Raw genomic sequence first — 16340 nt, forward strand, 5'->3', positions numbered from 1 at the left:
GTAGGTTAGTAGTCATAGTGTTGTCTAGATGGACAGTATAGTTGTAGTAGGTTAGTAGTCATAGTGTTGTCTAGATGGACAGTATAGTTGTAGTAGGTTAGTAGTCATAGTGTGTTGTCTAGATGGACAGTATAGTTGTAGTAGGTTAGTAGTCATAGTGTGTTGTCTAGATGGACAGTATAGTTGTAGTAGGTTAGTAGTCATAGTGTTGTCTAGATGGACAGTATAGTTGTAGTAGGTTAGTAGTCATAGTGTGTTGTCTAGATGGACAGTATAGTTGTAGTAGGTTAGTAGTCATAGTGTTGTCTAGATGGACAGTATAGTTGTAGTAGGTTAGTAGTCATAGTGTTGTCTAGATGGACAGTATAGTTGTAGTAGGTTAGTAGTCATAGTGTTGTCTAGATGGACAGTATAGTTGTAGTAGGTTAGTAGTCATAGTGTTGTCTTGATGGACAGTATAGTTGTAGTAGGTTAGTAGTCATAGTGTTGTCTTGATGGACAGTATAGTTGTAGTAGGTTAGTAGTCATAGTGTTGTCTAGATGGACAGTATAGTTGTAGTAGGTTAGTAGTCATAGTGTTGTCTTGATGGACAGTATAGTTGTAGTAGGTTAGTAGTCATAGTGTTGTCTTGATGGACAGTATAGTTGTAGTAGGTTAGTAGTCATAGTGTTGTCTTGATGGACAGTATAGTTGTAGTAGGTTAGTAGTCATAGTGTTGTCTTGATGGACAGTATAGTTGTAGTTAGGTTAGTAGTCATAGTGTTGTCTAGATGGACAGTATAGTTGTAGTAGGTTAGTAGTCATAGTGTTGTCTAGATGGACAGTATAGTTGTAGTAGGTTAGTAGTCATAGTGTTGTCTAGATGGACAGTATAGTTGTAGTAGGTTAGTAGTCATAGTGTTGTCTAGATGGACAGTATAGTTGTAGTAGGTTAGTAGTCATAGTGTTGTCTAGATGGACAGTATAGTTGTAGTAGGTTAGTAGTCATAGTGTTGTCTAGATGGACAGTATAGTTGTAGTAGGTTAGTAGTCATAGTGTTGTCTAGATGGACAGTATAGTTGTAGTAGGTTAGTAGTCATAGTGTTGTCTAGATGGCAAGTATAGTTGTATTTGGTTAGTAGTCATAGTGTTGTCTAGATGGACAGTATAGTCGAAAGTTTTTGATGAGAGACGCACATACTCAAGTTATCTCCCTCTAGCATGTGGTGGACCGTGCAACACCCTGACACACACACACACACACACACACACACACACACACACACACACACACACACACACACACACACACACACACACACACACACACACACACACACACACACACACACACACACACACACACACACACACACACACACACACACACACACACACACACACACACACACACACATGACACTTATACAGACAACATACAGACAACATGCTACGGATGAAGACTGAGCCTGAGTATGAAGAAAAGACGTTATGTTTATTGCCTGTTTTAGGTGAGTCAGTGAAACAATTTTGTGTTCATTTTTTTTCAACAAAGTTCTACCCTGTCCCCAGATCTGCTTGTGGCTCTTACCGACTCCATTGCTGTCATTGTCAAGCCAATGATTGTCAAGGCCAATGTTTAAATGGCAGGTATTTCTGTTGCTTTGTTAAGGAGACTAGGACCCAGGCTAACAGAGTAAAGTTTAAAAGTGTCCTGTACTAAGGTATTTCTGTTGCTTTGTTAAGGAGACTAGGACCCAGGCTAACAGAGTAAAGTTGACAAGTGTCCTGTACTAAGGTATTTCTGTTGGTTTGTTAAGGAGACTAGGACCCAGGCTAGCAGAGTAAAGTTGACAAGTGTCCTGTACTAAGGTATTTTTGTTGGTTTGTTAAGGAGACTAGGACCCAGGCTAGCAGAGTAAAGTTGACAAGTGTCCTGTACTAAGGTATTTCTGTTGGTTTGTTAAGGAGACTAGGACCCAGGCTAACAGAGTAAAGTTGACAAGTGTCCTGTACTAAGGTATTTCTGTTGGTTTGTTAAGGAGACTAGGACCCAGGCTAGCAGAGTAAAGTTGACAAGTGTCCTGTACTATGGTATTTCTGTTGGTTTGTTAAGGAGACGAGGACCCAGGCTAGCAGAGTAAAGTTGACAAGTGTCCTGTACTAAGGTATGTCTGTTGGTCTGTTAAGGAGACTAGGACCCAGGCTAACAGAGTAAAGTTGACAAGTGTCCTGTACTAAGGTATTTCTGTTGGTTTGTTAAGGAGACTAGGACCCAGGCTAGCAGAGTAAAGTTGACAAGTGTCCTGTACTATGGTATTTCTGTTGGTTTGTTAAGGAGACGAGGACCCAGGCTAGCAGAGTAAAGTTGACAAGTGTCCTGTACTAAGGTATGTCTGTTGGTCTGTTCTCTTCCAGTTGTGGCCTGTCTAGTGTCCATAATGGGTATGTATTCAAATTGTTCCGGTTTTCTGTTTTCCAAATCCATCTCACACATAACTCTTATCCCAGTCTATTATATCCATATGGTTCAATGAGAAAATGTCCCGTTTTGAGTTTCACAGCCACACTAAACTCTCCAACTGCTTGACAGCGATGTTCTAAAGAACCTAAACAAATGTAAAACCATGTTTCTGAGCTCTGGGCTGAAGTTTCCTCTAGGTACAGATCTAGGATCTGCTTCCCCAACCCTAACCGTAGCCATTAAGGAAATGCAAAACTGACCCGAGATCAGCATCTTGAGGCTACTTCAACCTACTCCCTCTCTGTAGGTGGTTCATCTCTCCCTAGCCCTATTCTGATTGGTCCAGACAAGGCCTACCTCAACTCCAAGGTAGAGTTCCAATGTAGGTCACCTGGGTCTCCTCCACCAAACACGTACGAGCTCCTGAAGGACGGCAACCACCTGGTTGCCACGAGCAACGACCTCCAAGACGAGCGATCGGCTACATTCTTCCTGAAGATCTCTGTGACGTCAGGAGGATCGTACCACTGCAGGGTGACGGCAGGTGGAAACATGGGCCTCAGTGGAACAGTCCGTCTGCAAGTAGTGAGTGAGTAGAAGGGTGTGTGTGTGTGTGTGTGTGTGTGTGTGTGTGTGTGTGTGTGTGTGTGTGTGTGTGTGTGTGTGTGTGTGTGTGTGTGTGTGTGTGTGTGTGTGTGTGTGTGTGTGTGTGTGTGTGTGTGTGTGTGTGTGTGTGTGGTAGAGCTGTTTCAGTGGAATCGATCATTTCACAGCTAAATGCTTTCACCCATCCCCTTCGTCCATCCTCCTCCCCTCCATCCTCCTCTCCTCCACCCCACCTCAGTCCCTGTCTCAGGCACTATGGTGACCTCTGACCCTGATCCTCCCATTCTCTACGAGGGGTTGCGGCTCACTCTCACCTGTGATGTCACCAAGGGCTCCCACCTCTCCTACACCTGGTTCTACAACAGACAGGAAGTGACATCATCTCCAACCTCACCTTTGACCCCGCTTCTGCTTTGGCCGGTGGGGAACACGCTGGTGGTGGAGAGGGTCACAGCAAAGCATGCTGGGAATTATTCGTGCATTGCCGGGACCAGGATGCAGACCAACAGCAGGTTCTCCAGCAGCAGAGAGGTCACGGTCAGGGTCAAAGGTACAACTGCAGAGGTTAAAAGTCGAAGGTTAAGTCACAACCACAACCGTACTGGACCTGGGGAATGGCGATCACAGAGACTATTTACACAGAGAACCTATAACATGTCAAACGTTCTGCTCCCTTTTAACCCTCTCTCTTCCTTTCCCTTTCTCTCTTCCTTTCCCTTTCTCTCCCTCCTTTCTCTCTTCCTTTCCCTTTCTCTCCCTCCTTTCTCTCTGCCCTCCTTTCTCTCTGCCCTCCTTTCTCTCTTCCCTCCTTTCTCTCTTCCTTTCCCTTTCTCTCCCTCCTTTCTCTCTGCCTTCATCTCTCTCTGCCCTCCTTTCTCTCTGCTCTCCTTTCTCTCTCCCTCCTTTCTCTCTGCCCTCCTTTCTCTCTGCCCTCCTTTCTCTCCCTCCTTTCTCTCTGCCCTCCTTTCTCTCCCTCCTTTCTCTCTGCCCTCCTTTCTCTCTGCCCTCCTTTCTCTCTGCCCTCCTTTCTCTCTGCCCTCCTTTCTCTCTGCCCTCCTTTCTCTCTGCCCTCCTTTCTCTCTGCCTTCCTTTCTCTCTGCCCTCCTTTCTCTCTGCCCTCCTTTCTCTCTGCCTTCCTTTCTCTCTGCCCTCCTTTCTCTCTGCCCTCCTTTCTCTCTGCCCTCCTTTCTCTCTGCCTTCCTTTCTCTCTGCCCACCTTTCTCTCTGCCTTCCTTTCTCTCTGCCCTCCTTTCTCTCTGCCCTCCTTTCTCTCTGCCTTCCTTTCTCTCTGCCCTCCTTTCTCTCTGCCTTCCTTTCTCTCTGCCCTCCTTTCTCTCTGCCCTCCTTTCTCTCTGCCTTCCTTTCTCTCTGCCCTCCTTTCTCTCTGCCCTCCTTTCTCTCTGCCCTCCTTTCTCTCTGCCCTCCTTTCTCTCTGCCCTCCTTTCTCTCTGCCCTCCTTTCTCTCTCCCTCCTTTCTCTCTGCCCTCCTTTCTCTCTGCCCTCCTTTCTCTCCCTCCTTTCTCTCTGCCCTCCTTTCTCTCCCTCCTTTCTCTCTGCCCTCCTTTCTCTCTGCCCTCCTTTCTCTCTGCCCTCCTTTCTCTCTGCCTTCCTTTCTCTCTGCCCTCCTTTCTCTCTGCCCTCCTTTCTCTCTGCCTTCCTTTCTCTCTGCCCTCCTTTCTCTCTGCCCTCCTTTCTCTCTGCCCTCCTTTCTCTCTGCCCTCCTTTCTCTCTGCCCTCCTTTCTCTCTGCCCTCCTTTCTCTCTGCCCTCCTTTCTCTCTGCCTTCCTTTCTCTCTGCCCTCCTTTCTCTCTGCCCTCCTTTCTCTCTGCCCTCCTTTCTCTCTGCCCTCCTTTCTCTCTGCCTTCCTTTCTCTCTCTCTCTCGATCTCTCTCTTTATCTCTCTCTTTATCTCTCTCTCTCCCTCAGCCTATCTCTCCGTACCCCAAATATCCTTCACCATCTCCAAAGAGGGTTCGAGTTACTGCGGCAATGTGACCTGCAGGTCGTCAAGGGGAACCCCTCCTGTGACTTTCTACCTCTTCCTTGACGACAAGGAGGTGGGTTCCGGCGTGGCAACGGAGTCGCTGGTTGCCTGGTTCTCCATTGCCATGGTTCCCGGGCGTGACATGGGCACGGTGCGGTGTACAGTGGAGAGTGATGCACAGAGACTGACCAGCAGACCCCTCACTCTGGTAGTGGGTACGGGCTAAACCTGTGTGTGTGTGTATTGTAGTATTCTATGTGTTTCCTGCATGTGTTTATGTCATGATAGCTGTATGAGTGTTGACTGTGTTTATGCCATGATAGCTGTATGAATGTTGACTGTTTTTATGTCATGATAGCTGTATGAGTGTTGACTGTGTTCATGTCATGATAGCTGTATGAGTGTTGACTGTGTTTATGTCATGATAGCTGTATGAGTGTTGACTGTGTTTATGTCATGATAGCTGATAGTGTTGACTGTGTTCATGTCATGATAGCTGTGAGTGTTGACTGTGTTCATGTCATGATAGCTGTATGAGTGTTGACTGTGTTTATGTCATGATAGCTGTATGAGTGTTGACTGTGTTTATGTCATGATAGCTGTATGAGTGTTGACTGTGTTCATGTCATGATAGCTGTATGAGTGTTGACTGTGTTTATGTCATGATAGCTGTATGAGTGTTGACTGTGTTTATGTCATGATAGCTGTATGAGTGTTGACTGTGTTTATGCCATGATAGCTGTATGAGTGTTGACTGTTTTTATGTCATGATAGCTGTATGAGTGTTGACTGTGTTCATGTCATGATAGCTGTATGAGTGTTGACTGTGGCCATCCCTCCCTCGCTCTCCCCCTTCCCATCCCTTCCTCCTTCGCATTCCTCTCTCCCCTTCCCATCCCTTCCTCCTTCTCATTCCTCTCTCTCCCCCCTTCCCACCCCTTCCTCCTTCTCATTCCTCCTTCCCTCCATCCTCCTCTTCCCCTTCCCATCCCTTCCTCCTTCTCATTCCTCTCTCTCCCCCTTCCCATCCCTTCCTCCTTCTCATTCCTCTCTCTCCCCCCTTCCCATCCCTTCCTCCTTCTCATTCCTCCCTCCCTCCATCCTCCTCTTCCCCTTCCCATCCCTTCCTCCTTCTCATTCCTCTCTCTCCCCCCTTCCCATCCCTTCCTCCTTCTCATTCCTCCCTCCATCCTCCTCTTCCCCTTCCCATCCCTTCCTCCTTCGCATTCCTCTCTCCCCTTCCCATCCCTTCCTCCTTCTCATTCCTCTCTCTCCCCCCTTCCCATCCCTTCCTCCTTCTCATTCCTCTCTCTCTCCCCCTTCCCATCCCTTCCTCCTTCTCATTCCTCCCTCCATCCATCCTCCTCTTCCCCTTCCCATCCCTTCCTCCTTCTCATTCCTCTCTCTCCCCCTTCCCATCCCTTCCTCCTTCTCATTCCTCTCTCTCCCCTCCTTCCCTTCCCTTCCCTTCCCTTCCTCCTTCTCATTCCTCTCTCTCCCCCTTCCCATCCCTTCCTCCTTCTCATTCCTCTCTCTCCCCCTTCCCATCCCTTCCTCCTTCTCATTCCACTCTCTCTCCCCCTTACCATCCCTTCCTCCTTCCCATCCCCTCCTCCTTCTCCTTCCTCCCTCCCTCCCTCCTCCCTCTTCCCCTTCCCATCCCTTCCTCCTTCTCATTCCTCCCTCTCCCTTCCCATCCCTTCCTCCTTCTCCTTCCTCCCTCCCTCTGCCTCTCCCCCTTCCCATCACTTCCTCCCTCCTCCTCTTCCCCGTCCCATCCCTTCCTCCTTCTCATTCCTCCCTCTCCCTTCCCATCCCTTCCTCCTTCTCCTTCCTCCCTCCCTCTGCCTCTCCCCCTTCCCATCCCTCCCTCCCTCCTCCTCTTCCCCTTCCCATCCCTTCCTCCTTCTCCTTCCTCCCTCCCTCTGCCTCTCCCCCTTCCCATCCCTTCCTCCTTCTCCTTCCTCCCTCCCTCTGCCTCTCCCCCTTCCCCATCCCTTCCTCCTTCCTCCCTCCCTCTGCCTCTCCCCCTTCCCATCCCTTCCTCCTTCTCCTTCCTCCCTCCCTCCGCCTCTTCCCCTTCGCATCCCTTCCTCCCTCCCTCTGCCTCTCCCCCTTCCCATCCCTTCCTCCTTCTCATTCCTCTCTTCCCCTTCCCATCCCTTCCTCCTTCTCCTTCCTCCCTCCCTCCCTCCCTCCGCCTCTTCCCCTTCGCATCCCTTCCTCCTTCTCCTTCCTCCCTCTCTCCAGTCCCAGTAGGAGGCTCACCAAAGGTGGATGTGGAGTACCTTTACAGGGTTGATTCCAAGATGGCTGCCGCTCGTCTCCAATGCCTCCTGGGCCTCGGGACATTCCCTTTCTTCTCCTGGTCCCTCAACGGCTCCCTCCTCCTTCACCCCTCCGAGGGAGACTCCTCTCAACCCTCTCATGCCCTCGCGGACGGAGGGCGCACCCTATTCCTCACCGAGATCACCCTAGAGGACTCTGGGTATTATCGGTGCAGGGCAAAGGACAGTTATGACGTAACGTCCGCCTGGGTGGAAAGCCAACCTGTCCTTGTGCAGGTCACAGGTGAGTTAGGATGTGTCCCAAATGAGGGAGAATTAGTCACCCATAGTCCATAGTCAAAAGTAGTGCGCCAAATGGGGAATAGGGTTCCATTTGGGAAGCACACTAAATGATAACAATTTATTTAACTGTATTAACTTTATGCATGTTGACGAGTCGACAGGTGAGTTAGGTTGAAACTTTACAGGTGAGTTAGGTTGAAACTTTACAGGTGAGTTAGGTTGAAACTTTACAGGTGAGTTAGGTTGAAACTTTACAGGTGAGTTAGGTTGAAACTTTACAGGTGAGTTAGGTTGAAACTTTACAGGTGAGTTAGGTTGAAACTTTACAGGTGAGTGAGGTTGAAACTTTACAGGTGAGTGAAGTTTAAACTTTACAGGTGAGTTAGGTTGAAACTTTACAGGTGAGTTAGGTTGAAACTTTACAGGTGAGTTAGGTTGAAATTTTACAGGTGAGTTGGGTTGAAACTTTACAGGCGAGTTAGGTTGAAACTTTACAGGTGAGTGAGGTTGAAACTTTACAGGTGAGTTAGGTTGAAACTTTACAGGTGAGTTAGGTTGAAACTTTACAGGTGAGTTAGTTGTGGTGACCTCTCTCTCCCGTCTCATCTCTGTCCATACAGAAGTTGCCACGACAACCATAGAGGTCATGGCCATAGTATTCTGCTGTCTCCTCATGTTGACCCTGGCAGGGGTGTGGCCTGTGTGATGAGGATGCTCAACCGCCAACGAGGTGGGTGTGTGTTCAGAATATGTTCATTGTTCTTAAATGTGTCACTCTCAGTCTTTCATTCTCTCTCTCTCTCTCTCTCTTCCTCCCCCTCTCTCTCAGACATTGTTGCAAGCAGCGAGCAGAGAGCGAGAGCAGCACAGTGAGTCCTGTATTTATTTGAGTCTATTGTAGGTCTACAGTGTTTTGAAACTATCCAGTTTAATTCAACCCAACTATGATCCCTTCCAAAACCTCCTTGTACTGTCTCAGATTAGTGTCATTGCCCTTACAAACATCTCTCTCTTTCTCTCTCTTTTTCTGTCTCTCTCTCTTTTTCTGTCTGCCTGTCTCTGTCTTTCTGCCTGTCTGTCTGTCTGTCTGTCTGTCTGTCTTCTGTCTGTCTGTCTGTCTGTCTGTCTGTCTGTCTGTCTGTCTGTCTGTCTGTCTGTCTGTCTGTCTGTCTGTCTGTCTGTCTGTCTGTCTGTCTGTCTGTCTGTCTGTCTGTCTGTCTGTCTGTCTGTCTGTCTTTCTGTCTGCCTGTCTGTCTCTCTCTCTCGCTCTCTGTCTCTTTAATGTCTCCCCCTTCAGTGAAAGACGATTCAGCGAACATTTCTGCATCATTCCAGATCCACTTCCTCTGTCTGACATTACTACCAGGTCAGGGGTCAAGCAAGTGGACACGTCCTGTGTTGACAGTGATGTTGAGAATCAGGTAGAGTTGATGACGCATTTAAAACAACTGAGAGCTCGGAACTCAGAACTCTGAAATCTCCGACTTCCGACTTCCTTGCATTCAAAACAACCGTGAAGAAAACGAGCTCTATTTGAAAGGTCTATTTGAAAGGTCATCCAACACGAAATTCCATCTCGGGAACTCTGGCCTCCTTCTTGTGCTCCGACTTTCCGACCTGAAGATCACTGACGTCATGATTTGACCTCGTATTTTTCAGGGTTCCCAGTTGTTTTGAATGCAGCAATAGTACAGCCAATATACTACTGATATTAGGTGCATGATTTTGAATCTAGACTCCAGAATAATCCAGGGTAGAAAAAGGAGATCACACTGACAAATGTCCATAGAGTATATAACTTTTTTGTGATATATATTTTGGTAAAATACAACTTTTTATCATAACTGTTCTTTCTCTTTTCAGACCCTTGAGATCACAATATAACCGACGTGATGAAATAAAACACAACCTAAGACCGACGAGTTCCTCACAAAATAATCCTTCAATGTCATTTTATCCAACACTTCAGCCCATTTTTCAGATTGAAGTGTTATATTTTCAAAACTCTCACAACAAAATTCAAAACTCATATTGATTGCAGTACTCGCGGGGGTAATACACTCAACCACTGCTACTTCCGTGATCCATACAAAGCCCTTCCCCGCCACCCCTTCGGCAAATCCGACCACGGCGCCATCTTGCTCCTACCGTCTTATTGGTAGAAACTCAAACAGGATGTACCAGTGACTAGAACCATTCAACGCTGGTCTGACCAATCGGAATCCATTCTTCACGATTGTTTGATCATGCAGACTGGGATATGCTCCGGTCAGCCTCAGAGAACAACATTGATCTATACGCTGACTCTGTGAGTGAGTTTATAAGGAAGTGCATTGGAGATGTTGTACCCACTGTGCCTATTAAAACCTTCCCCAACCAGAAACCGTGGATGGATGGCGGCATTCGTGCAAAACCTGAAAGCGCGAACCACCACATTTAACCATAGAAAGAGGTCTGGGAATATGGCTGAATATAAACAATGTAGTTACTCCCTCCGCAAGGCAATCAAACAAGCGAAATGCCGGTACAGGGACAAAGATGAGTTGCAATTCAACGGCTCAGACAGAAGACGTGTGTGGCAGGGCCTACAGGAAATCATGGACTACAAAAAGAACACCAGCTCTGTCACGGACACCGACGTCATGCTTCCAGACAAACTGAACACCTTCTTTGCCCGCTTTGAGGATATACAGTGCCAACGTTGAGGCCCGCTATCAAGGACTGAGCCCGCCCTTTCCTTCTCTGAGCACGTGTCCTCAGAGCACGTGTCCTCAGAGCACGTGTCCTCAGAACACGTGTCCTCAGAGCATGTGTCCTCAGAGCATGTGTCCTCAGAGCACGTGTCCTCAGAACACGTGTCCTCAGAGCATGTGTCCTCAGAACATGTGTCCTCAGAACACGTGTCCTCAGAACACGTGTCCTCAGAGCACGTGTCCTCAGAGCACGTGTCCTCAGAACACGTGTCCTCAGAACATGTGTCCTCAGAGCATGTGTCCTCAGAGCATGTGTCCTCAGAGCATGTGTCCTCAGAACATGTGTCCTCAGAACATGTGTCCTCAGAACATGTGTCCTCAGAGCATGTGTCCTCAGAGCATGTGTCCTCAGAGCATGTGTCCTCAGAACATGTGTCCTCAGAGCATGTGTCCTCAGAGCATGTGTCCTCAGAGCATGTGTCCTCAGAACATGCGCAGACCAGCTGGCCGGTGTGTTTACCGACATATTCAATCGCTCCCTGTCCCAGTCTGCTGTCCCCACATGCTTCAAGATGGCCACCGTTGTTCCTGTGCCCAAGAAGGCAAAGATAACTGAACAAAATGACTACTGCTCCGTAGCACTCACTTCTGTCATCATGACGTGCTGAGAGACTAGTCAAGGATCATATCACCTCCACCTTACCGGCCACCCTAGAGCCAATTCAGTTTGCATACCACCCCAACAGGTCCACAGACAATGCAATTGCCATCACACTGCCCTATCCCATCTGAACAAGAGGAATACCTATGTAAGAATGCTGTTCATTGACTACAGCTCAGCATTCAACCCTATAGTACCATCCAAGCTCATCATCAAGCTGGAGGCCCTGGGTCTCAACCCCTGTGCAATTGGGTCCTGGACGTTCTGACGGGCCTCCCCCAGGTGGTGAAGGTAGGAAACAAATTCGCTGACCGTCTTACGGGCACTCGGAGTGTAGTGTCAGGAAAACAACTTCTCACTCAACGTCAACAAAACAAAGGAGATGATCGTGGACTTCAGGAAACAGCAGAGGGAGCACCCCCCCTATCCACATCGAAAGGACAACAGTGGAGAAGGTAAAAAGTTTTAAGTTCCTGAGCGTACACATCACAGACAAACTGAAATGGTCCACCCACACAGACAGCATGGTGAAGAAGGCGCAACAGCATCTCTTCAACCTCAGGAGGCTGAAGAAATTCGGCTTGTCATGTTACGTTCCCCAGTTTATGTTGTAGTTTGTGTATTTGCACGTGTTTATTTCAGGAAATGGCTTCCTGAAATCCCTCAAGCAGCTGATTGGTCGACTCCATGGCTAATTGGAGAGCTGACCCCCCCCTCGTCAAGACGCAGCTGTCTCCAGTTACACATTCATTCTGAAGCTATATAAAAGCCAGAGTTCTGTTCAGCAGGTTCATTGCTGGGGATCATTGCTGGGAGGTCATTGCAGAGAGATTGAATGTGATAGAGAATCATTGCTGAGAGAGGAGGCTGATGGCTGTGGATAATTTACTATGTTAGTTGTTGGTAGCACTTGGTATGTTCTGGGAGATTGTTGCTCAGATAGAGCTTATTTGATGTCCTTTGTTTCTTAGTTTGTTTGAGAAATTATTTGTTCTCCTGTTTCATTTGTTCCCAGGGGGGGAAGGGGGAGGCACCTAGGGGGGAAGGGGAAGGTACCTAGGGGGGAAGGGGAAGGTACCTAGGGGGGAAGGGGAAGGCACCTAGGGAGTGCTTAGGCAAGAGGCCCGCGGGCATACATATACCCGTAGTATATTCATTGTCTAGGCACAATAGGTAAGACCTGGGCGGACCACCCCCTGTATTTTGGTTAGGGCACCAGGTGGTGCTAAATTAGGTAAGTAGTGGGTAGGCAGGTAAGATAGGAGAGGGGGGGGGGGCTTTGAGATTTACTTTCTTTGCTTTGGTTCCGTCCAGCCCCTTTTCCCCATATTACCGTGTAAAGGAATAAAGTCCTTGTAAACGGTACCACATTCTGTCTGTTGTCATCCTTGCTTACGTCTACAGTCCAGACCTCTTTCACTTCACGGAGAGTTTAGTTGCAGCAGGGTGTTGCGTTCCCTCTTCATAGAGGCGTGTGTAACAGTCATCCAACAACCTGACAAACTTCTACAGATGCACAATCGAGAGCGTCCTGTCGGGCTGTATCACCGCCTGGTACGGCAACTGCACCGTCCTCAACCGCAAGGCTCTCCAGAGGGTAGTGAGGTCTGCACAACTCATCACCGGGGGCAAACTACCTGCTCTCCATGACTCCTACAGCGCCCAATGTCACAGGAAGGCCAAAAAGATCATCAAGGACATCAACCACCCGATCCAATGCCTGTTCACCCTGCTATCATCCAGAAGGCGAGGTCAGTACAGGTGCATCAAAGCTGGGACCGAGAGACTGAAAAACAGCTTCTATCTCAAGGCCATCAGACTGCTAAACAGCAATGACTAACTCAGAGAGGCTGCTGCCAACACTGAGACCCGATCACTGGCCACTTTAACAATGGATCACGAGCCACTTTAAATAATGGCACTAATGTTTACATATCTTCCATTACTCATATCACATGTACACACTGTATTTTATATCATCTATTGCACGTTATCTATCCCGCTCGGCCATCGCTCATCCATATATTTATATGTACATATTCTCATTCCCCCTTTTAGATGTGTGTGTATTAGGTAGTTGTTGGGGAATTGATAGATTACTTGTTAGATATCACTGCACTATCGGAACTAGAAGCACAAGCATTTCGCGCGTATTAAAAACACTAACCATGTATTAAAAAAAACATCTGTCTAACCATGTATGTGACCAATAAAATTTTATTTGATTTATACAGTACATATGTCAGTCTTAATGGTTCATTCTCCTTGTACAGTACATATGTCAGTCTTAATGTTTCAGTATCCTTGTACAGTACATACAGTGCCATATTGCTATACAAAGGTATATATTGTAATGTACAACCCAGGTATAAACATATTGCTATACAACTTGCTATACAACCCAGGTATATATTGTAATGCCAGGTATAAACATTTTGGTTCAACCCAGGTATATAGTTATGTAAACAGGTATATATTGTATGTACAACCCAGGTATATATTGGTGTATAAGAATCAACATACTATACAGGTATAAACCATTTTGGTACAACCCAGTATTTATGATAACATATTGCTATAGGTAAGCTAATCAAAACTGTACAATTTTGGTAATGTCAGTAATTATAAACAGGTATATTGCTATACAACCCAGGTAAACAGGTATATATTGCACTACTCCATTTTGGTTCACCCAGGTATGAAACTGATATATTGGTAAGCAAGCACTACTCCATTTAATGGTTCAACCCAGTTATGAAACTATGAAACTATCCATACAAGGTAAGCTACAAGCACTACTCCATTTTGGTTCAGTATTGTTATGTACAACCCAGGTATAAACATAAGCTATAGCACTTCTCCATTTTGGTTCAGCAGTTATGAAACTATTGTAATGCTAAGCAACTCCAGGTATAAACATATTGGTTCAGTAGTTATGAAACTATATAGGTAAGCTAAGCACTACTCCATTTTGGTTCAGTAGTTATGTTCAAAGTTATATAGGTAAGCTAAGCTACTCCATTTTGGTTCACAGTTATGAAACCATTTTGGTTCAGCAGTTATGAAACTATATAGGTAAGCTAAGCACTACTCCATTTTGGTTCAGCAGTTATGTTATGAGCAACAGCAGTTATATATAGGTAAGCTAAGCACTACTCCATTTTGGTTTCAGTTATGTAGGTAATGACTCCAACAGTTATATATATAGGTAAGCTAAGCACTAGCACTACTCCTCCATTTTGGTTCAGTAGTTATGAAACTATATAGGTAAGCTAAGCACTACTCCATTTTGGTTCAGCAGTTATGAAATATATTGGTTCCAGTAGTTATGAAACTATATAGGTAAGCTAAGCACTACTCCATTTTGGTTCAGTAGTTATGAAACATTTTGGTTCAGCAGTTATGAAACTATATAGGTAAGCTGCACTTCTCCATTTTGGTTACACCCAGTAATATTGTAATGTAGCACTACTCCATTTTGGTTCAAGTTATGAAACTACTACTCCATTTTTTTGTTATGTTCAGTCCAGTTATGAAACTATATAGGTAAGCTAAGCACTACTCCATTTTGGTTCAGTAGTTATGAAACTATATAGGTAAGCTAAGCACTACATTTTGGTTCCATGAAACTTTGGTTCCATTTTGGTTCAGTAGTTATGAAACTATATAGGTAAGCTAAGCACTACTCCATTTTGGTTCAGTAGTTATGAAACTAAGCATCCATTTTGGTTAGTTATGTAAGGTAAGCACTACTCCATTTTGGTTCAGTAGTTATGAAACTATATAGGTATATAGGTAAGCTAAGCACTACTCCATTTTGGTTCAGTAGTTATGAAACTATATAGGTAAGCTAAGCACTACTCCATTTTGGTTCAGTAGTTATGAAACTATATAGGTAAGCTAAGCACTACTCCATTTTGGTTCAGTAGTTATGAAACTATATAGGTAAGCTAAGCACTACTCCATTTTGGTTCAGTAGTTATGAAACTATATAGGTAAGCCACTACTTTTGGTTCAGTAGTTATGAAACTATATAGGTAAGCTAAGCACTACTCCATTTTGGTTCAGTAGTTATGAAACTATATAGGTAAGGTAAGCTAAGCACTACTCCATTTTGGTTCAGTTAGTTATGAAACAGTATATAGGTAAGCTAAGCACTACTCCATTTTGGTTCAGTAGTTATGAAACTATATAGGTAAGCTAAGCACTACTCCATTTTGGTTCAGTAGTTATGAAACTATATAGGTAAGCTAAGCACTACTCCATTTTGGTTCAGTAGTTATGAAACTATATAGGTAAGCTAAGCACTACTCCATTTTGGTTCAGTAGTTATGAAACTATATAGGTAAGCTAAGCACTACTCCATTTTGGTTCAGTAGTTATGAAACTATATAGGTAAGCTAAGCACTACTCCATTTTGGTTCAGTAGTTATGAAACGATATAGGTAAGCTAAGCACTACTCCATTTTGGTTCAGTAGTTATGAAACTATATAGGTAAGCTAAGCACTACTCCATTTTGGTTCAGTAGTTATGAAACATTTTGGTTCAGTAGTTATATAGGTAAGCTAAGCACTACTCCATTTTGGTTCAGTAGTTATGAAACTATATAGGTAAGCTAAGCACTACTCCATTTTGGTTCAGTAGTTATGAAACTATATAGGTAAGCTAAGCACTACTCCATTTTGGTTCAGTAGTTATGAAACTATATAGGTAAGCTAAGCACTACTCCATTTTGGTTCAGTAGTTATGAAACTATATAGGTAAGCTAAGCACTACTCCATTTTGGTTCAGTAGTTATGAAACTATATAGGTAAGCTAAGCACTACTCCATTTTGGTTCAGTAGTTATGAAACTATATAGGTAAGCTAAGCACTACTCCATTTTGGTTCAGTAGTTATGAAACTATATAGGTAAGCTAAGCACTACTCCATTTTGGTTCAGTAGTTATGAAACTATATAGGTAAGCTAAGCACTACTCCATTTTGGTTCAGTAGTTATGAAACTATATAGGTAAGCTAAGCACTTCTCCATTTTGGTTCAGTAGTTATGAAACTATATAGGTAAGCTAAGCACTACTCCATTTTGGTTCAGTAGTTATGAAACTATATAGGTAAGCTAAGCACTACTCCATTTTGGTTCAGTAGTTATGAAACTATATAGGTAAGCTAAGCACTACTCCATTTTGGTTCAGTAGTTATGAAACTATATAGGTAAGCTAAGCACTACTCCATTTTGGTTCAGCAGTTATCCGTTTTGAGCCGTTTGATTAAGCGATAGACAAATGACAAGAAAATCATATCAAAAGTAAAGTGAATATTGCATTTTGAAAGGCAGATACTTGAATACTTGAATATGTGCAAATTGAAAGAGTGATTTGGTG

The 16340-nt window shown here is 45.2% G+C and overlaps 2 protein-coding genes across 4 annotated transcripts; both read left to right on the forward strand.

Moving 5' to 3' along the window:
- Nucleotides 1–1423: 1423 nt before the first annotated feature.
- Nucleotides 1424–9997, forward strand: LOC124020817 (Fc receptor-like protein 5). Of its 3 annotated transcripts, none has more exons than XM_046336090.1 (10): nt 1424–1492; nt 2400–2426; nt 2753–3034; nt 3290–3601; nt 4978–5250; nt 7286–7606; nt 8226–8335; nt 8435–8474; nt 8903–9026; nt 9469–9997. In XM_046336090.1, exons 1-7 carry the CDS (start codon nt 1429–1431, stop codon nt 8309–8311), a joined length of 1365 nt encoding a protein of 454 aa, XP_046192046.1. In that variant the 5' UTR covers nt 1424–1428; the 3' UTR covers nt 8312–8335; nt 8435–8474; nt 8903–9026; nt 9469–9997. The 3 variants fall into 3 exon arrangements, with proteins under 3 accessions (XP_046192046.1, XP_046192047.1, XP_046192048.1); XM_046336091.1 differs by having other exon boundaries at nt 8903–8971; XM_046336092.1 differs by lacking the exon at nt 1424–1492 and adding an exon at nt 2183–2297 and having other exon boundaries at nt 2372–2426.
- On the forward strand, nt 8317–11248 carry LOC124020820 (sperm acrosomal protein FSA-ACR.1-like). The gene is made up of 3 exons (XM_046336094.1): nt 8317–8335; nt 10312–10795; nt 11242–11248. Exons 1-3 carry the CDS (start codon nt 8317–8319, stop codon nt 11246–11248), a joined length of 510 nt encoding a protein of 169 aa, XP_046192050.1.
- Nucleotides 11249–16340: the final 5092 nt, after the last annotated feature.

Source organism: Oncorhynchus gorbuscha, unplaced genomic scaffold (assembly GCF_021184085.1).
Source record: "Oncorhynchus gorbuscha isolate QuinsamMale2020 ecotype Even-year unplaced genomic scaffold, OgorEven_v1.0 Un_scaffold_928, whole genome shotgun sequence".
Lineage (NCBI taxonomy): Eukaryota > Metazoa > Chordata > Actinopteri > Salmoniformes > Salmonidae > Oncorhynchus > Oncorhynchus gorbuscha.